This window comes from Ilyonectria robusta (assembly GCF_021365365.1).
Source record: "Ilyonectria robusta strain PMI_751 chromosome Unknown BGZ61scaffold_2, whole genome shotgun sequence".
NCBI lineage: Eukaryota > Fungi > Ascomycota > Sordariomycetes > Hypocreales > Nectriaceae > Ilyonectria > Ilyonectria robusta.
This window is the reverse complement of record NW_025764436.1, coordinates 533,177-552,699: the sequence shown is the minus strand read 5'-3', so window position 1 is coordinate 552,699 and position 19,523 is coordinate 533,177. Positions and strand designations below refer to the sequence as shown.

The following is a 19,523-nucleotide window of genomic DNA, read 5'->3' as shown; positions in this document are numbered from 1 at the left end:
GCGAGATTGGTCCCTTGCCATCAACATGGTTCCCCCGAAAGCTCGCGTCTCTCGTTAGGGATGTATTCCCTGTCCAGCTGCTGCCAATGCAGCTTGCAAGCGTTGGCTGGGTATCACCTGACCTCGGCATCCACTTGGAGCTTCGATTCCTGTGGTACTGGGCAGATCCTCATCCAATCTTCCCCATGCCTTCAGCTGGGGTCGGCGGGTGGACCGCAATATGATGCATTGCCGTACCGTACGGATCTACCGAGACATCGCTAGATGCTGCTCTTACGACCGATCGTTGGCCTTGTTGATTCATTTCTGTCCGCTTAGGCCTGGTCGATGCAGCTGGCTACCGGTCCTATTTTCTTTGGACCAAGGTTTTGGAACGGATTTCATTGTCAGTGTCCGGCGGTGTACGATGTCGCAGTTGAAGGTCCCAGCGCTGGCATTGCAACCCTGATCTGTCACCCCACAGTCATTGGGGGTCACCTCCGACTTTCTGAGGTATGATTTTAGGTACATCAACGCCGACGGCAGCAGAGCTTTGGCCTGGAGCTACAAATAGCCCGTCATGTGTCTGTCGATCCACGGATCGCCCCGTAGCGACGTGACCGGCGCTAATAGTCAGTCTGTGTTGCTCAGGTCCAAGTCAAGTCAAGGATGCATTGACTCGGGGCGAAACCTGACGGCGTAACATCTTGACACTCCCAGCGCTTGCGTCGAGCTTGTTTTAGCCTGTCTGGCTGTGGAGGCTGGGACATAGATGATAATTGCCCGGGACTAAAAGTGTCTGGAGTGTGCAAGATAGACATCCTGTGAGACCTCGTGAGGAGGATCAGCACAACCTTGCCCTATCACGTACGCATGATCAGGGTTTCCCCATCATGCAATGTCTGGATGTCGTCCTGAGACCTGCTTTCGCTTTGCATGACCACAGCACCGTTGCAGGCGCAGCAGTCAGTAGCATGACAAAATCGCACAGACGAGAAACGAATGCGAACCCCATGGCGATGACAAAGAAAGTCATTTTCTGCCTCCACATTCCGACTGGACGCCTCCTTTCTTCCATCTTCCGAGACCTGCCTCCGAAGTCTTTCGGCTCCCGTTGATGTTGGTGACAGGTATGTATCATGTTGGCTGGGCACGATGCACGGCAGCCACACCATGTGCAGCAAGCACGTTGACTGGCGAGATGACAGCAACGTCAAGGGGCAGGGCGCTTGACATTTGACACCTCGCCTCCCCATGCCGCTACCGACGGCGATATTTCCGGTCGGACATACTTCGTACGTATTCGTGCGTATTCGTACGCCTAATCTGCACTCCCGTACGTTTTCGTGCCCTCGGTTTCGCACCATTGATCCTTGTTGTCTACCAACAAACGAAGGGCGACGGTTACTGTCCCACATCTTGATACCATCTCCTGATCTTCCTGAGGCTCCGTACTCAGTCATCGGTATGGTGATTGACCTTGAGGGTGGCTCCCTTTCCCGTTGCGTCTCTCAGCAGTACCAATCACCAATACATCACTGTCGTCACATTCTTTGCAGCAAACTAAGCAGAATCAGGAATCACTAATTTTGAGATGAAAAAAGCCAAATCAGGTGGCTGTATGTTTTTCAGATCGATCACCAACAGATGTCCACCAACCCACCTCGCCGATCCACGTCCCAGCGTAGCTCGTCAAACTCGATCGGATATTTTCGCTGTTCGGGGACTGGCGGACTCACGAGCCTCCGCCCAACAAGCCAACCCGCCCTTGCATGTATATAATCGTGACTAGAGGCCGTGACGCAGAGCGGAACAGTGTGCCACATGGCTTCGTGTGCGAGGTAAACCGGATTTGACTGACGGTGTCTGTCGCGTCCTGGAAAGCTCTATTCGATTTATTGTGCGTTTGAGCAGGGCTAGGATTACCCTGAAACCTTCATGTCCCTCGTCCCCGCACTTCCAGGTTAGGATACTGGGCCTCGTAACGGAAGATAGGAGGAGCCACTTTGGAATGGACAGCCGCACGGCCTTTGATGTGAAGAAACTCCGCTTAGAAGACATGGAAGGTTTATCAGTGGGCATGGCCTGAAAGATGAGCTCAATGCTACGTCGGGGGGCATGCGTTACTCGATGATCATTGTTGTTTTCATCATAGGGCTGAAGAAGCAGAGTCTTGAGGTTCTAGACCTTTGGAAGAGGGGCACTTACTTCGTGACCCATGCCAAGTGAATTATCGGCGAACATTGTCAATGTCAAAGAGCTGTGGAGCCAGTTCGCCTAATGTCTGGACAGAAAAAAGGTTGAGAATAAACGGAATGTGACTGAGATGCATAGCATATGCACAGTTCGTCTGCAGCCGCTCAGCAGACATTATCTCAAACGGCAATACACATGATGGAAGTCAAGGGGTCAAAGAAAAGAGAGTGAGTGGCCTTTCTGCCGTTTTCACCCTATCTATGATCCGTGCTTAGCCGCCTATCACGGGCTTGCTAGGGAACGCGACAACAATGGATGGATTTGGCACAGCGCAGCGTATTCAACAGGGATATTGGCCCGCGGAAGCAGAAGAAGCGACCATCCCTCGGAAGTCCCCAAAACGACCGGGCCATCCTTGAGAGCCCAAAACTCTCACAGTGCAAAAAAAGAGACAACTCGCCTCACGGGTGACGACATGGGAATCTGCCGGCCACTCGCCGGAGATGCCTTGTTCGACAGTAGCTGCCGTCAAACGGCCACAAAACCACGCCGTCGACGACGCTCGGTCTGTTCCCCGGCCCCAGTGACAGATGCCGTGGCCTTCTTGACCGCTCCAGGCAAAGGCCGCTCCACCCGGATCGAGCACGTCCGTTACGCGGCGATAGATATGGCGTGCTCCTCTCCAGCTAGGCCGCGGCGCCTGGCAAGTCTATCGTTGGCTGCTGCGTCAAGGGGTTGAAACCCTCGTCGCCACGTTTAACCGATGGAAATGGAGGACGGGCGGAGAGCAAGGCACGGAGCTTGCACCGGGGGGAGAGTTAATCTCCATTGCCAACCACCTCGATTGCAAAAGCAGGCACGTGGAATCCAACGACCTCGGTCAAGGGAAGCTCAATTTGCCGGGCCGCCACATTTTTTGTTGGTTGGTTGGTTGGTTGGACTGAAAATGGAGGACGATCGGTTGTTCAAGCAGCCCTGGATAGCCCTAGATATCTTCACCAATCGCCGGCAATGCGGAGGACAATAATTCCGCAGTGTCACATCTGACGCTTTTACGAAAACCCCCCGAAAACTCTCCATGATGATGATCCCAGATTAGCTGACGTTACGCACGTGTTGGCTGGTGGTTCCTATTCCGATCGGCTCATCTGTACAGCTTACTGTGCGTTCATCATGCCGTTAAGCGCCCCGCCATTTCGTCGCAACCTGCCATTACCTCGTTCGGCCAAGCTCAATTCCCTGCCGGCCACCAGTCGTTCATTACTTGCACACCCTCCGGGATGCAGTTGGCGGAAGGAATGACAGGCTGGGAGGGTATCCTATATTCAAACCCAGCGGGCTATATCAGACTGGGAGGTTGCAGCCCAGGAGCATTTCATTTGCCGGCCCTCTGGTTTCACCTGCTGGCACGCAATTGACCGGTCTTGGCCGCCGTGAGTTCCAAACACCAGAAGACCCGGGGGCCCGGAGGACCGAAGTCCGGCGACGAACCGAGCAGCACACAAAAAGTCGGGGGACAACTGCTCGTGAATCACCAACACTTGGTCCACCGAACTCCTTTTTCCCTAGCCGCAAGCCACAGCTCGGTTTCGCATCGCACCGCCGCACGGATCTAATAAGCAACGTCCAGGTTCCCAGCCTCTCCCGCTCCTCCAGGCAGGGCAATGACCGAGTGGAGGAGCGGAGCAGGGATGTCTGCCGCCTGCGTCTGCACCACAGCCGAAGCGGAATTAGCACCAGAGGGTGATCATGTACGCAGTCCGGAAGGCGAACGAGCCCTGGCAAAAGTCTATGTAAGCCCGTGACGCGGGCCAACAGGCAAAGAGGGATAAACGGCGGAGTGGCCTGGTCAGCAGAGGCAGACCTGTGACGCGCCGTGACTGCTCGTTGTTCCGCATCGAGGCCTTGTCCGCGCCGAGGGGGATCCATCCCGGTGAGTCGATGAGGCAGCAGAGGGCGTGAGGAGGCAAGGACACGGCTTGGGTGATGCGGCGATGCGGCGGCGATGAAGTGATGAAGTGATGAAGTGATGGAGCGATGAAGCGATGGGAGCGGAACCGTGCCGCCTGGCCCGTCTGGAATCCCGGCGGAAGAAACCTTCCTATCGTATCCAACTCGAGCTTTGTGCGTGTGTGCATGTGCGTGCGCGTGCGTGTGCGCCTGTGGAAAGTCCCGTTGCAAAGTTGCAGACGTCTCACCGTGTATGGCAGGCTGTTTCTACCTCTCTGCACCTTGAAGCCATCACCTACCACTACGTCTCCGCTCGACCGCATGCCCGCTCCGCGCCCTGGACCCTTGCTGCCTTTCCCGCTCCCTCCACCCCCGTGTCGAGCGAAACATCACGGACGGAGTCCGCGCGCTGAGCTCGGTGTGGTTGGTTGGGTGCATATACGCATTTGTCGCTCTGTCACCGCCGTCAGTCGAGAAACCCGTCGTCATCGAACCTGCATGTCTCACGTTTTGCGAGGTACGGCCATGGGCTCCGCATACTACCTATTCCCAACGCGTGCCAATGTGCATCGTCTTCTGCGCCTTGGCGAACCCCATTCGGAGATCCCGTCATCGGCCATCCACTCGCACAAAAAAACATGCCATGAGAATAAATCACGGGCCTCGGGGAGATGTCATTGCGCTCGGAGGCTTTCTGCATCCGCCCGTTGCAGGGCCTTGCCGATCTGTCATCGTGCTGACCCGTGCTGTGTAAGTACTCTACAATGATCACCAACATTGCGTTACGCCCGGTGGGTACGGTGACAGCTCATGAACCCCGGCGGCTGGCTTGATCGGCCGCCGTTGTGACAAATTGCCATCAACTACAATCAAGCATCGTAGCTCCTCTAGTAGTTCTAGTGGTGGGGGCTCCCGTCCCGTGATGGAGACGGTCCTTCGCCCGGTGGAGCAGACGAGACGACCGACGCACTATGGATGGCTGCACATACGCTCTCGTCTCGGTTACAGGACGGCGGCGGCAATCACTGGGCAATGCCATGCAGGACGGATTGCGGTGTCATGCAGATCGGCCAATGGCTTTGAAGTGGCTGGGCGAGGGTCGTGATCGCGGGATAATGGCAGGGTGATTGTTGGTGGAGGATCTGGAACTCGCGGCAGTTTAAGCCGCTTCTGTCGCAGATTCCCATGTTAGCGTTGGGCCGGTGCAGCCCAATCGAGACCGAAGACGGCTCGGAGATTTGTTGGGAAGTCTGTTCAATGCTCGCTCTGACTGATTTGCTGAGGAGGGTCGTAGTTTCATTTGCCGATTGGTGATGACCATGTCCAGTGATTATTGGTGTTGTATTTGTGTAAGATCTTATCGAACAAGACTGTCATGGGAGGAAATTTTGCATGTAAAATAATCAGTTACATGGACAATCAAACGCATATGCCGACGTCCTCAGAGAAGAACACTGTAGTTTCAATACTTCCTGGGAGCTGCGGGGTTGTTTGTAGCTGAGATAGTGCCGTTGAGACATATCCGAGCCAGACCTACCTTCTTGATTTCCTAAACCGAACAGCATATAGCAATCACATGCCGCGGCCTAGCTGCAACTCGTCACAACGAGTTAGAGGGCTTTCCGATTGTCAAGGTTGCTCTTAGTTCGCTACGTTGAGAAAACGCGGCGAGTGGCTGTCCAGCTTGTGGCAAGATGGCCAAAGCAGGACTTTCAACCAGAAATCAGACGAGCGAAGCAACATGTTAGATTAGCCGTGCTACTCAACTCCTTTCTAGCCATTCAATTCGTTACCTCCATCACGTAAATATCCCGATGCTGAGCCTCTTGGACAATATTTCCGCTGGACTTTTCCAATGAGACCTTGCAAGACATTGTTTAGGAGAATGTCACCACTTCGACGTTGATGGTCCAGGATTGTATTAAAATATCCAGTAGTTTTGCACTTGGAATTTCGTCTTGTTTCACTATCTTAAGCCGGGAATATTGTCCAAGAGGTTCCACCAAGTAAACTACTTGGAACAACTTCGCTGTGGTACGAATGTAAGCGCCCCAAGAACACATATACTCCAAACAATGTATAGTTTACTGTAAAACACTTGTATGAACTGGGCTCGATCTTATCACATTTCTTATTATGACGCTTCTCGTGAGTTGTAGAACAGGAGCTACCCTGTAGCAGAAGATGTGCCAAAAAAAAATTGACATCGGTATACTGCCTGCCCCTAACAAACCCGAAAAGGCTCGTGTGATACTATTTATTCTTAATTTCATCCCTTTGCAAAATGTGACTGCCTCTGAGGTTGGAAGAAACATGAGTGTCGTTGGTATAGATAATGGTACTGGGAAGCTGGAATCATCCATGTCCTAACTACAGATGAGAAAGCCGTAAGAACTCTTCACTATAACGATAGAAATTGTCATCAGAGTGTGCCAAATACTACCCATGATTGATCTAACGAAGTCCATTACGTCCTTAATATCCGTTTCTCGTGGTGTCATAAAGCTCGTGTGTTTGGGTTCGAAGTGTTTTGACTGATGATTTAACAACTAAGGACCTGCTTGTTCTAGCTGATGACGTGACTCAACTTTAAGCTTGTGGAATAGAGTGTCAATTACATCGATCTATGGCTTTGTAAACGAGGCGGTGACGTAGAATGGTAATGGGGCAAACTTGCGACAAGCACGAACTTGACTTCAATATCCATGATGCCTAGAGTTCCATGAAATAAACCAGCATTTGTAAAGGCAATTAGCTACTTCTCGTAATTTTCTATGAAGACTATTGTGACAATTTGGACAAGACCCGTCTGCATTCAGCCGTGCTCATCCCCAAACTATGTTCGTCTTTCTGGGCAAGGGGCTTGTTGACATTGGATTGAATGTATACGACAATTGTATAAACAATAGACAGCTCATTAAGGTATTGGGTAGGGTAACCAGTTGGACTAGAAACCTTAGTATATCTGAGTGTGTTGTTGACCTTTGAATGGACTGGGTATATGGCCTGTATTGTTGATACTATTGTTGGTGTTTTTTTTTTACTGTTGAGCTTCTAGTCCCCCCTCTGGGTATGTGTGTACTAGGACACCCTAACCTCTTGGTATAAACAATAGAGGAGTGATAGTTCTTATCTGCAACGAGGAATATACTTTCGAAGACGGATTCCAAGTCGAAGACGACTACAGTTGGTTGGTCTCAACCATGTACTCTATAGATATGTAGGTACGAATATCTGGGTTCACTTTATAACTTGCACATTTAACGAATCGATGTCCTCAAGTATCCAACTCCTGACGCAATCTAGGTCCGCATGTTTTTTGGAACACTTCGAACGTGGTCGATTTCACCAGGAGGGTTGGCCAGAACGCGGTTTACCAGGCATCTCACTCAAATAGACGTGCCAAAGAGTGTCTATTATTCCAATCAAGGCCAAACCTCAGTGGTTACCCAGGAGCTCTCAACCAACTTGTGGTTCCACCTCTGCGCAATCTCCGGATTCGATAAGTCTACCTGATCCACCTCATCTGGTACAATCACTACCACCCGGAAATTTTCTCTCGCAATCTTGTCATGAAGATCCTCTACCGTGTGGCCCAATCCCAGTCCCGGCGCCGGTTCCTCGCTCAACGGCGCTCCCGGGGGAGGGTTTCGGAATGATCCTCGCATCCCAGGACTGAGGTTGCCGAAATGCGCCGTCAGCTCACGTTCCCAGCTCCAATCAGCGGCGTCGTCACTGCCAGTGAGGCGCATATGGTGCTGGATGGTTGTCTTCACTGGCTCTGCAGCCTCGGAGTCGATGTCTGGGCCAAGAACGTAGGCATGTCCACGTATGCGCCACTGAGTGCGGGACGGGACGGCCCAAAACACGGCCTCGACGGGGCCACCACCACCAGTCTGAGGCGTGAGTGATGATGCGGATGAAGTGCCGGATTCAGAGAGTTCAGCTGTCTTCTGCATACGGGCATCGTTTGTGATAGCCAGGAGATCGCTCTCATACGCGGAGGGATTTAGCGGCGCTGGATTCTTGGGGTTGGGAGCTAGCGAGGCCCACAGGCCACGGAAAACGACAGTTCGAGACCGAGGAGTGATCCGGGGTGCGGCTCCCGATGAAGATGGAGGCTCATAATGCAGAGTGCTAAAGGAGCATGTAGGGAGGTCCATGGCTTGAATATGTTCGAGGAACAGGCCCCGCCATGGAGCGGGGGACGCGGCAGGATTCTCGGCTGCCATCGTATGATGAAGATGGCGAAATATGAGCTGCGTACGTTGTAATGGGATGGTGGAAGGCCTCATGGATGTTGCAAATTGCGAGCTTGGATCTTGAGGAAGATGACTCTAAGTTGTGTGTAGTTGCGGCGAGCTTGGATGACGTTGGAAGTGGTGACGTTTGACCCCACTTGTGAGAGGCTTGAGTTTCTCGGATAAGAGTAACCAACCCAGGGGATAAGTTACGTTTCATTATGTTACTAAAAATGGTAACATCTTCAGTTAAGTTAACGTTAATCAAGAGGGAAGTCAATGCTGATCTGATAGTAGTCGTAATCCATTCAATGCACAATTCACTTTCTCGTAGATCCATGGTGTGGCGGTGCTCACGGGGCGTTTTGGCGTTGATTTTAACCTTCGTATTCTCGTCATGTACGTGGTCATGTATCCATACCAGCTCGCACATGCATGACTCTTGTATATGTAATCAAGCCCGACTAAATGTGAAGCTACGTTCGTTCCTTTTTGATCTGCTTCCCTCTAAGCTCTAGCGGTGAAGCCAAAGCTTGGGTCACTTTGGAAATGCAATACTCCTTACCACGTACGGTAGTCATGTCCGTAAGAGACGGTGGAAATCAAAGTGAGCCGCCGCGAAGCCCTGAGAGGGATGGACGCGTGCGCCTTGTTGGGCAATCATGTCACTCGCGCCGTCAATAGCCCTTACCCAGGCCGGTATCGTCTCCTGGGACATTTATTGGCCACGAACCAGGTCCTGGGGTCCTGAGGGGAAGCCGATAGGAGGCCCAGGCCTACGGGTTGGGGCGAGAGCTAGCTTGAAAAGCGGATAGCTCGTCAGGCTGGGCTGAGAATGACTGCCGCGAGAATCGACGAGAGGACGAATGTGAGATTAGATGGCGTCGTCGATCAACGGAAAAACAGGAGGAAAGCCACGTTCATTGGGCTTTTCTTCACACATACCTCGTAATTTCAGCACCAATTACAGTCCGGTGCCTCACTAGCATGAGTCTCGTCCCGCTGCCTCTCCGCAGTGAGCCGGGGACCTGTCTTGGATTCGAGGCGCCACCCGTTTGACTCAGGCTGGAACTAGCCCGAGGTGTCTCGAGATCCGGGGGCTGTTGCCACATGGTGAGGCCAGTTTGAGTTCAGGTCTGGTTCTGGTCTGGGTCTGGAAGAAGTGTGCCAATGCCTCGTACGTCTTCGCGGAGAATTGTTGTCGCCAAAGAGGGCTGTCATGGAGAGGAGTTGTCGTCAGCTACCGAGGCATGGGTTTGTCACCCGGTGTCGCTTACGTACCGAGCTCCGAGCAGCTCGGGGTGGTGGATGGATGGGGTTTAATGGGATTGTAGGGCTGGCTGTGGGATAAATAGATTCAATCGCTAGGGCCAATGGCTTCACAGACATTCGTATAAATGGCGGAGTGGCGGCTGGGAGTAAGGCTGAAGGGATTGCCGGGACGACATTTCCCGCAACATGGCGGTTTCACGATTCAATCGCCGAAGCCCGGATCAGCATCACCGCTGCTGTTCTCCCTTCCCTCTCTCAGCCGCTCCCAACGCTGGTTCTCGTCGTCGAGGCCATCGTCTTCGCTGGCTAGTCTAGGCCGGGGGCGGCGCCTCGGTGGAGCCACCGGCCCAGCCGTGGCTTGCTCCAGGCCAGCCACGGGAGTGGTTTTTCCAAGGATGAAGAATGATGACATCCATTGGGAGTGGCTCGCCGGAGCCGGAGGCGGCACTTGCTGGAGTGCTGGACGTTACACTCGAGTCATCAGGCTCCGGGGGGTACGGGATAGGGGGAGGCCTCTTTGGTTGTTCATCTCGGCCATCCCACTATCTATCCCATTTTCGCGGTAGAACCTGAGTCGAACATGTCGCCTTGGGAGCGCCGATTGAGGGAGTGAGTGGGATAATCCTTGGGATCGAAATAGAGTCCATACGAGAAATGACGATAGTCCGCGTACTTGTGAGGCAGGGTTGCACAATTACCGTTGGAGTGGTCGGCTTGGCAGCGCGGCGGTGTATTTTTCGGGACGCCCAAGGACCCGGCGGCCCACTGTGAAGTGGCGGCCGTAGCGCCCATGGCCCGGTACATACAAGAGCCTACGTAGCACGGCAGTGGCCTACCGAAAGCACAGGGAGCCCTGGGGAGCTGGGGAGGGCCCACGGTAGCTACGACGGGAGGTGCCAGCGGCTTGACGGCCATGTTCCGTAGCCAAGGTCAGAGCAGAAGAGGTTTTTCTCGAATTGAGGTGTTTTCTGTTTAAATGGTGTCTGGCCAAAGCCGTGTAGATGCCATTGTCGGACAAGTACGCATAGAACTAGTGTCTTTTCGTCCGATGCTTCTGGTCTCTGCCCGACGCTAACACGCACCCTCCAGTTCCGCTGGGTGCCCGGAGAAGCTGCTGGGCTCCTCACTGCCCTGAATCCGAATGCCGCTACTCCGTGTATTCCGTCCCCTACGACCTACGACCTACGACCTACCTGCGACCTACCTACGACTAGTACCTCTAGAGGAGGTACTAAACCCAAACGCTCGCTGGGCGCCCTGCGGTACTGTGCCACTGGGCTAGGTGCCTTGGTCACTGCCCACTGGACTGGGGGCATGGAATCCGCGCTCCGCCCCCGCCTTTTCGGGGTCTTCTCAGTAAAGTTCCCACCCCTCCGTCTCCAATTCCCTTTTCTTTTCCGGGTTTCTTCACTGTTCAAGGCTGCCTTATTCCCACCGACAGCCCGTCGTTCTGCGCGTTTGCCGTCCATGCTGTCGCGGGTACCGAAATAACCTGTCATCTATTACGCAGCTATTACGCACCTCTTTTGCCGTCCGCCGGCGTCGTTCTGTCCGACTCCGCCCGTCCTCCCGCGTGCCGTCTCCATCCATCTTGGCCGTCCATCTCCGTCGTTATTCCCAGCGCCCAAAGCCCAAAGCCGAAACAACCGATACGCCCGCGCGCCCCTTGTGCTTCCCCCCCGTTTGCGTCTTTGCGTCCACTGTTCTGTTCCCGCTCACTGCGCAGCAGCGCTTCCCGTCAGTTTATTCCCGGCTGGCGACACCACAGCAGCGCGTGCGCGTGTGCACCAGAGCCAGAGCCTCAATCCGTTGGCTCGTTGGTAGAGCCAGATCGCGGCCCGGGATTACGCAGGAATTACTCGCCATCTCCTCGGGTCTGGAGACGGCGAATGTAGTGGCTGCACAAGCACCGGCTCGATGGACCTGTCTCAGCGCCCTAATCCGCACCACGCGCATCCGCAGCCCCAGCACCAGCACCAGCACCAACAGCTCCAGCTCCAACATCAACACCAACAACACCAGCACCATCAACATCCGCCGCAGCACCAGTCGCATCAGCTCGCGCACCACGCGCACCATGCGTCGCCCTTCAGCACTGCGCGCGGCGCCTCTTCCCATTCAACGGCTGGCGGCCCTGCGCTGACGCCGGGATCCGCATCCTCCACCTCCGTCGTCACCTCCCCCACTTCCGTCTCCCACCAGCTGCCTTCAGCTTCCCGAAATGCTTCAAGCTCTCGCCATCATCAGCCGAGCGACTATCAGCAGGACAGCGACGACCAGGAGGACACTAAGCCTATCAATGGCGATGAGCCTCCCAAGAAGAAGCAGAAGCGCAACAAGCCCACGCTGTCGTGCCATGAGTGCGTGGAGCGCAAGACCAAGGTGCGTAGTTCATTCCCGACGACTTGCATCCCTCTATCCCCGTCTTGTATTCCTGGTTATCTCGGTTGAGATGTGCCCACTTCTGCCACCCCAGATCTCAACAATAACCTGTCACAATCCTCTATCCTCATTGGCCAATGGCCCACGCATATCTCGTGTTCATCTCCTTGATCTTGATAATGTCGCAGCTGGATGTTCTTGCCGAATCACTAACGACCGCCAATAGTGCGATAGAGGCCGACCACACTGCCTTGCTTGTAAGAACACCCGCTATTTTCCTCTCTTTCGCGGTGGTACTAACTCCCGCCAGGTATAAAACGTCAAACCGAATGCAGATATGCTCATGTCGCAAATCTCCTCGAGTATGCTGTCTCCCGACTGCTTCCCTCGCTTAATGCTGACCACTATGTAGGGAGACGACTCGGTCAGCGGCCAATGGCCGACGGATGACCAAGGCTCCCAAGAAGAAGGCTGATTCTAGTGGCAAGTCGCCAATTCCCAACATCGCCGATCGAGGCATCTCCAATGATCCGGGGGCCACATCTAGAGGAGCTGTCGCCCTCTCCATCGGCCTTCTCTCCAACGTTCCCTACTCGTTACCCACCGCCAGCAATGTCTTTGGAATTGGATCGGAGCACCCCTTTGCAAATTACTGGACCTGCGAGGGAGGCTTACCCGAGGTCATCTCCGTCCTCCCGGAAAAGATCCAGGCCGACATCCTGCTGAGCCGCTACTTCGAGTGTGTCGACCCCGTTTATCCCATGATTCATCGACAAACCTTTTACGCGGACTATGAGCACTTTTGGCAAATGGGGCAGCCAGAGAAGAATGATGTGGACCCGTCGTTCATCGCTATGATCTTTGTAATGCTGGCTCTTGGCACTCAGTTCGTGACAACGTCAACATCACCCCGGGAGCGAAAGCAGACGGCCGAGTTCTACGCATCGGCCAGCAACCAAGCCTTACGGGTATCATCCTATCTGAGCAGCGCCTCATTGCGCTCAATCCAGGCCATGGTGCTCATGACATATTTCCTCATAAACGACAACCACGCATCAGATGGATGGGCGTTTGCGGGCATCCTGATCCGGCAGGCCTATGCCATGGGCCTCCATCGCGACCCAAATATTGGTGAGTATTGCCCCGTGAAAGCCCAAAACGCGTAATCTAACTCTGCCCAGTAACACCCAATGCTAGTCTCTTTGAGAAACAGCAGCGGAGGAAACTCTGGCAGGCCGTCTTGCTTCAGGATACATTTCTGACAGTACTCCTGTCTCTACCACCCTCAGCAACACATACCGATGTGTCTGTCGAGGACTTGTTGGATGATGGCTCCTCGATTGCTAATAGCGACCCTACGGACACGGCATATATTCGAGGCTCTTGGACGCTCGCGAACCTGGTTCAGGAGACAATCTGCTCCCCCAGGTCATTAGACGTGCCCATCTGCACTACCGCAAGGCACAAGTCGAAATTGATTGCCGACTTCCGAGCTGTGTATCGATCGTTTCCGGATGTGTTTAGATCATGGGATCCGGATAGCATCACTGCACTGTCCAAGACCAACAAGCGGGTCGTTCGGCAGACGTTATTCCTAACGAGCAACTACTTCCACAACTTGATGTTGGTTCACGCCTCCGAAAGCCCCGATGTTCCAGTCAACATCCGGGGCACGCTCGAAGCGGCACACGACGCCATCAGCGCATTCTTCTTATTGTTCGCACTTCTTGAGACAGAGGCTCGGGTTTGGTGGGTCTTTAACCATCGGGCGTTTTTGGAGGCGTTGTGCATCGGAAATGTTCTTCGTGAGGCGTCTCGGGAGCCCGGCGGCTCAGAGGCCATGGCGAGGGATCCGCTGCTTGTGAGGGCGAAAGCTGATATTAGTAAGTGGACTTGGTGAACTGTAGCTAGCGAGAACCTGCTAACATGGCAATAGCGAGGATGATTCAGATCATGCAGGTCATGGGTGAAGACTCCGATGTGGCTCGGACGCGAGTGCAGGTACTGAGCGAGTTTCTTGTGTGACTCGAGGATGAGTTCACAGACAACGAATAAATGAAGCACGCGTGGGGACGATTTTGTTGATGTTTGGATTGCATGACGGATAGCATGGCGCTCTGCATGGGATCGAGTTGAGAAGGGTCGACTGAAGACGGGAAGTTTCACCATGTGTGGTGCGAACAGGGGGTTCTGGATCATGTTAGTTGGATATACCTACGGTTCATTTGGATCATTTCTCAACGATGCGAACGAGCGGAATATTGAAGAGGCACGTTTTAGACCCCTGCAATGACCAGTTCTGCGAATGCACTTACAAGTTGGTTCCACCAAGCCTTACGCAGCAAGCCTTAACTTGTGCAGCACGCCTTACGTACGATTCAGTCGACAGCTCGCCAGGGGAGCAGATTACGGCGCGTCCAACGGTAAGCCAGCCGCAAGCCGACAGAAGGTGGATAGAAGGGTTCCCGTTCTCGGCAGCATGTTCATCTGGTGTTGCAAAAGGAAAGGGTCCGGAAGGAGATGCCGAAGGCGCCCGGCCCCACATACGGGCCTTGCTTGCAATTGAGGCGACCGGGGCAAGTGATTGGAGGACCAGGACAAGCGTGGACGGGGGCTGAGCGAAGGACTCGTCAGCTCGTCGGCGCTGATTGGCTGGTGGTGGTGATGGGCCACAACCAGCCGCGATGAGTGGGTTGATGAAGTCGATTGATTGCGCAGCCTGGCCCGCTTCCCACGCGGAGACGTCGACGAGGGACAAGGGACGAGGGACGAAGAAGACTTGCCTTGTACAGCAGTAAATACAACGGGCAGACCGACCGGGGCCTTGCGCCATAACGCACCAGCGCCATGACGCCAGCAGCCCGAGTACCGCGTACGTACTATACGAATATAGGCGATGACGACGAGGACGAAGGGTTCAATTTCCCCGAGTTTGTGGGTTTTTGGCGCTTTGCCTCATGGCCTCATAGTCTCATCCCTGTTTGGTTTGATCTTCCCGTTCCTGGCGTCTTTGCAGCTGGTGCCGGCCCAGTTGCGTTCATTGTGTCCCCCAAACGACTTGCCAGCTTGGGGCGTCTTCGTGATCCCCCCAAAAGGGCCCACAGTGCCTACGTACCTGTCCCATGGCACCGCGCGTCCCTCGCACCCTCTAGAGTCTTATCGGCCTCGCCTCTGCCCCAGTCCTGGTCGCAGTCAACTGCGCTTTTGCATTGCACAGCGCCTCTTTTCCAGGCACCCTTCATTTGTACCCTTTCCCGCCTGACATTCACGGCATTCCTGCCTTTTCTCTCTTTCCTTTCATCGGATACGCACCTATTTAGCCATCTGCCTGAAGCAAACGTATACGTGGATCCTCGATCCTCAACCGCCGCTGCCTACCCCCCCTCGGCTCTGAGGCACATCGTGACATTCGACGTTTCCAACGCAAGAGTCGAGTTCTGGTGGCCTAGCCCAACATGCGCGGCCTCACCAAGGCTGCCGCCTTTTTGCTGGCGCCGGCGCTGGCGAGGGCTTCGTCTTTGAGTCTGAATGGTGGGTTGCCTGCCTCGCTCGCGCTTACACGCCGCTCCCCCCACCGCAGCCTGACTGACACCGCGACAGAGCCGTGGGCCATCGTCGACTTGGATATCCCCACGGGGAAACATGATATCGACTCTCTGGTAATGACAAACCTATCCGGCCGTTGTCAACTTTCATGCCGCCCGCCGGGCCCCATGTACTAACGCATCCTCGCGCAGACCCTCCGCCTCGACATCCAGGAAACCGAGGACATCTGTGGCCCGACCAAGCTCCGCGTAAACGGCCACCACCTCCAGCAAAAAGAGGATGGCTCCGGATCCGGCGTCGTCCCCGTCGGCGAGGACATTATCCTCGGCGCCCACTGGGTCTTCTCCTGCATCAGCTCCAACGCCGGGCCCGAGGCGAAGCTCCTGCGCTTCACCGTCGACCGCCTGGACGGCGAGCCCGTCAAGGACCTCGACTTCGCCATGACCTTCCGCCAGACCACCCCGGCCGTCATCCTCGAGCTGGGCGGCGCCGCCTCCGCCTCCGCCTTGATAGAGGCCCAACCGGGGAATGACAGCCCTCCGGCCCATGAACGCCCGTCCCAAGAGATGCCCGACCCGGATGACGAGCTCCAGGCTCAGATCCACGAGCTCGAGCTTCTGCGCGACCAGGTCGACGAGCTGATGGAACTCATCCACGCCAAGGAGATGGCTATCCGCGAGCGCCTCGGCGGCAACGACGACCATCACCGGCGCCCCCCGCCTCCCCCGATCTTCATTATGCTCAAGGAGTGCAACGACGTGCAATGCGTCGTGCGCGCCCTCGCCGACAAGGTCAAGCACACGGCCGGCGGCCTGTACGGCGGCTTCTTCGCCCACGGGCCCGGCCACGAGCACGAGAACGGTCATGGATGGGATCACCCGGATCGCAAACGCCCTCACCACGGAGATGGAGGCCACCACAAGTTCCCTGGCAACCACTCGCGACCCTTCCCGCCGCCGCCTCCTCCGTTCTGTCCTCCCTGCCACGCGCCGCCTCACCCTCCTCACCATGGAGAGCACCCGCCTCCTCCCCCTGAAGATGGCGAGCACCCGTTCCCTCCTCCTCCTGAGGATGGTGAGCGTCCTCCTCCTCTTCACGACGGCGACCGACCCCATCCGCCTGATTATGACGATGTCTCTCCTCCTCCTCCTCCTGGCCAGGCTCCCCACGCGCCTTTCGACGAGTTCCCTCCTCCGCCGCCGCCTCCTCCTCCTCACCATGGCGATCATGAGCATGGCGATCATCCCCCACCCCACGGCGAGCCTCCGTTCGATCACCACCGCGGTGGTCCCCACGATGGCCCTCATGATGGAAGACCTGGCGACGACGAGTTCTCTATGCACCCTCCCCCTATGGAGTCTGACGAGGACGAGCGCCCCTCTCCCCCTGATCATGAAGGCCACCCACCTCCTCATCGTCATGGACACGGCCCACACGGTCCCCACGGGCACGGCGGACACCACCATCCTCCGGTATGTCCAAATCTGTGAAAAGAAACCCCTAGTTTTTGCTAACATCATTCTTAGCCTCGCTCCTTTCTCATGGGCTTCGGTATGGCTGGGATTGCCCTCGCCCTCTTCTGCATAATCGGCCTTGGTTACATGCGCCGCCGCGCCAACCACATGACACCCGAGTCCCGTCGTGCCCTTCACCGAGAGCGTCGCACTCGTGGATACGCCCTGCAGACCGCAATCCGCCGCATTCTAGCCCGGTGGACCGGCGACTACGACGAGGAGAAGCAGGCCATGCTTCACCACCGATCCTCCAGCGAAGACAGCGTCACCATGGAGCAAGAGATTGCGCGGTTCCGCGAGGCTGCCTTTATGGTCGAGGGTCTTGTTGCTGCTGAGGAGGGTCGCACCCACCGAGATATGGCTCCCCGGGGTCCTCCTCACCACTTCCACCCTCATCCTTACTACCACCCTCACCCTCACCCTCATGGACCTCCTCCCCCCCATGGACCTCCTCCTCACCACGGCCCTCACCACGGCCCTCCTCCCCCTGGTCCCCCTCCTCATGGTCCTCCTCCTCCACACGGCCCTCCTCCCCCGCCGCGTCCCCCCATGATCCCCGAGGACGTCCCCGCGGCGCAGTACCCCGGCTTCATGACTGGTCAAGAGCGTCTGCCCTCGTATGACGACGAGACCCACGACGCCTCCGTTGTCTCGGACGGGTGCCGCTATATGCCCGGCGCGGCCCACTACTCGCCATCCACCACTGCATCCACCACCAGTGATTTGCTTGGAGACTCCAAGCACTAGAATGTGGAATGTTCTACCATGTCCCTCCTCTTTGTAACTCCTGTTTGATGTTTTCTTGGTCATAGAGTTTTTTCAGGGGGTCCTCCATTAATAACCCTTGCTCCTCTTTGGTTCATTGTTTCTTGCGCTTCCGATAACCCCCAGCGCTTGTATATCGTATACGAGCGGGACTTTTTCTTTTTCTAGGCGTCTTTTTCTTAGCTATGGGTTAAAAGATGAATGATTGAAGCCCGTATATCAAGTACTACATAAATACAACTAAATACCAACCCCCTTTTCTCTATCCACATGCAATGTCTATGAACTCAGAAGATGCAATTGCCCCTCTTCCTAGCCGTAGATGAACTCCTCGTAGTTCTTAGCTAGACGTGCCACGCCGTCTTCAAGCGTCCACCCCTTGACCTCACACACCTGGCGGCATATGTCCTCGAGTGCGGTGTCCATAAATTCGCCAGCCGTGTGCAGATCGCTCTCGATGAGGATGCGATCGTCAGGCACAACACGCAGAACTTCGTCAGTCTTGGCGCGGCCAGCATCTGTACTCAGGTTGACGGAGGCGGAGAGGGATATGAAGATGCGCGCAGGGATCGCTGGGTGCAGATACTGCTTCAGGACTTCAACACTGGCGCTGAAGGAGTGTAGGCAGATTCGCGGCGGGTAAGGCCGTTCCTTTGCGTCATCCTCATCCTCCGAGTCCGATGAGAAATCCTCGGCGCCTTGTGCAACCATCCGGCGCTTCCTCCGCGTCATTACCTCCCGCTCATGTCCTTTCCACGTCGTGGCGAGTGTTTCATGCAACACCCCATGCGCCTGCACGCCATGGACGCTCACGGCGCGGCGCATCTTGGCTGCGAGACGCAGCTGCGCTGCTAGAACAACGCGCTGGTGCTCCATTCGGACGCGGTGCGGACTGAGCAGTCGACCCTCGCGCCCGCCGGGCGTCAGGCCGTCATCGCGGGAGTCTTGGGCGGAGGCGTTCCAAGCCTGCGGGAGGCGGAAGGCCTTGTCGAGGCCGATTTCGCCGACGAGTGCGTGCGGGTGGTCGAGGAGGCGAGTTTGCGTGGAGGAGATGAAGGCAGAGATGGGGATGGGGGTTGGAAGCGAGGCGAGGAAGGACGGAGAGGGTGCCGGTGCGAGGACGGAGGCATAGTGGGCCGCTTTTGCGGCGGCGGCGGCGTCTTCGGTGGAGATTCCGGAGGTGTGGTCGGCGCCGGGGCCGGTGACGGAGGTGGCGGGCCGGTATGTGGGCTCCGGTGCTTGGTCATCGTACAGCTGGTGGGAGAACCAAGGATGCCAGCCAAACGCCGGGACGACAAATGTCTCGGGCGGACCAGCAGAACCATCGCCGCTCGCCCCCAAGCGGCGTGCGAAAAAGGCGCTCTGGTCCAGGGCGGGATGCCGCGCTGCCACGTCGGCGACGAGATCCTGGTCCTGCGACCGGGTCGACATGACGGTCAGGCCGGCGGCGCGCATGGCGGGGAATTCCGCGACCGACGCCATGGTGTCGGTCGGGTGGCAGTGGGCGTCGCAGACGGGGAGGTGCCATGGGAAAGGGAGTGTGTCATGCCGGCGAGCGCTGTCGCGATGTCCTTCGCGGTCATGCGCTTTGTCGTCGGGGTCATGGGGGTGTTGCTGGCACATTGTGTCACTTCGCCGGGGCGAAGAAGGGTGTGGAAATGACAGTGCTAGTGCAAAT

The 19,523-nt window shown here is 55.9% G+C and overlaps 6 protein-coding genes across 6 annotated transcripts; 2 read left to right on the top strand and 4 right to left on the bottom strand.

The window, feature by feature from the left end:
* Window positions 1-645: 645 nt before the first annotated feature.
* Window positions 646-1,604, bottom strand: BGZ61DRAFT_81180 (uncharacterized protein). Its single transcript, XM_046257114.1, has one exon. The coding sequence runs from the start codon at window positions 1,440-1,442 to the stop codon at window positions 843-845; it is 600 nt and encodes a 199-aa protein (XP_046110339.1). The 5' UTR covers window positions 1,443-1,604; the 3' UTR covers window positions 646-842.
* Window positions 1,605-7,262: 5,658 nt separating this feature from the next.
* BGZ61DRAFT_440442 (uncharacterized protein) lies at window positions 7,263-8,658 on the bottom strand. Its single transcript, XM_046244480.1, has one exon. The coding sequence runs from the start codon at window positions 8,418-8,420 to the stop codon at window positions 7,551-7,553; it is 870 nt and encodes a 289-aa protein (XP_046110338.1). The 5' UTR covers window positions 8,421-8,658; the 3' UTR covers window positions 7,263-7,550.
* A 2,897-nt stretch (window positions 8,659-11,555) lies between these two features.
* Window positions 11,556-14,045, top strand: BGZ61DRAFT_341643 (fungal-specific transcription factor domain-containing protein; the record flags this gene model as incomplete). The annotated part of the gene is made up of 6 exons (XM_046239432.1): window positions 11,556-12,020; window positions 12,247-12,277; window positions 12,331-12,382; window positions 12,433-13,151; window positions 13,202-13,903; window positions 13,957-14,045. The coding sequence occupies 6 exons, from the start codon at window positions 11,556-11,558 to the stop codon at window positions 14,043-14,045; spliced, it is 2,058 nt and encodes a 685-aa protein (XP_046110337.1).
* Window positions 14,046-14,234: 189 nt separating this feature from the next.
* On the bottom strand, window positions 14,235-14,853 carry BGZ61DRAFT_471965 (uncharacterized protein; the record flags this gene model as incomplete). Its single annotated transcript, XM_046248275.1, has 2 exons — window positions 14,235-14,304; window positions 14,336-14,853. 2 exons carry the CDS (start codon window positions 14,851-14,853, stop codon window positions 14,235-14,237), a joined length of 588 nt encoding a protein of 195 aa, XP_046110336.1.
* A 622-nt stretch (window positions 14,854-15,475) lies between these two features.
* On the top strand, window positions 15,476-17,827 carry BGZ61DRAFT_526612 (uncharacterized protein; the record flags this gene model as incomplete). Its single annotated transcript, XM_046252986.1, has 4 exons — window positions 15,476-15,551; window positions 15,621-15,679; window positions 15,758-17,038; window positions 17,093-17,827. 4 exons carry the CDS (start codon window positions 15,476-15,478, stop codon window positions 17,825-17,827), a joined length of 2,151 nt encoding a protein of 716 aa, XP_046110335.1.
* A 330-nt stretch (window positions 17,828-18,157) lies between these two features.
* Window positions 18,158-19,468, bottom strand: BGZ61DRAFT_340985 (uncharacterized protein; the record flags this gene model as incomplete). The annotated part of the gene is made up of 1 exon (XM_046239363.1): window positions 18,158-19,468. The coding sequence occupies one exon, from the start codon at window positions 19,466-19,468 to the stop codon at window positions 18,158-18,160; it is 1,311 nt and encodes a 436-aa protein (XP_046110334.1).
* Between the last annotated feature and the right edge of the window lie 55 nt (window positions 19,469-19,523).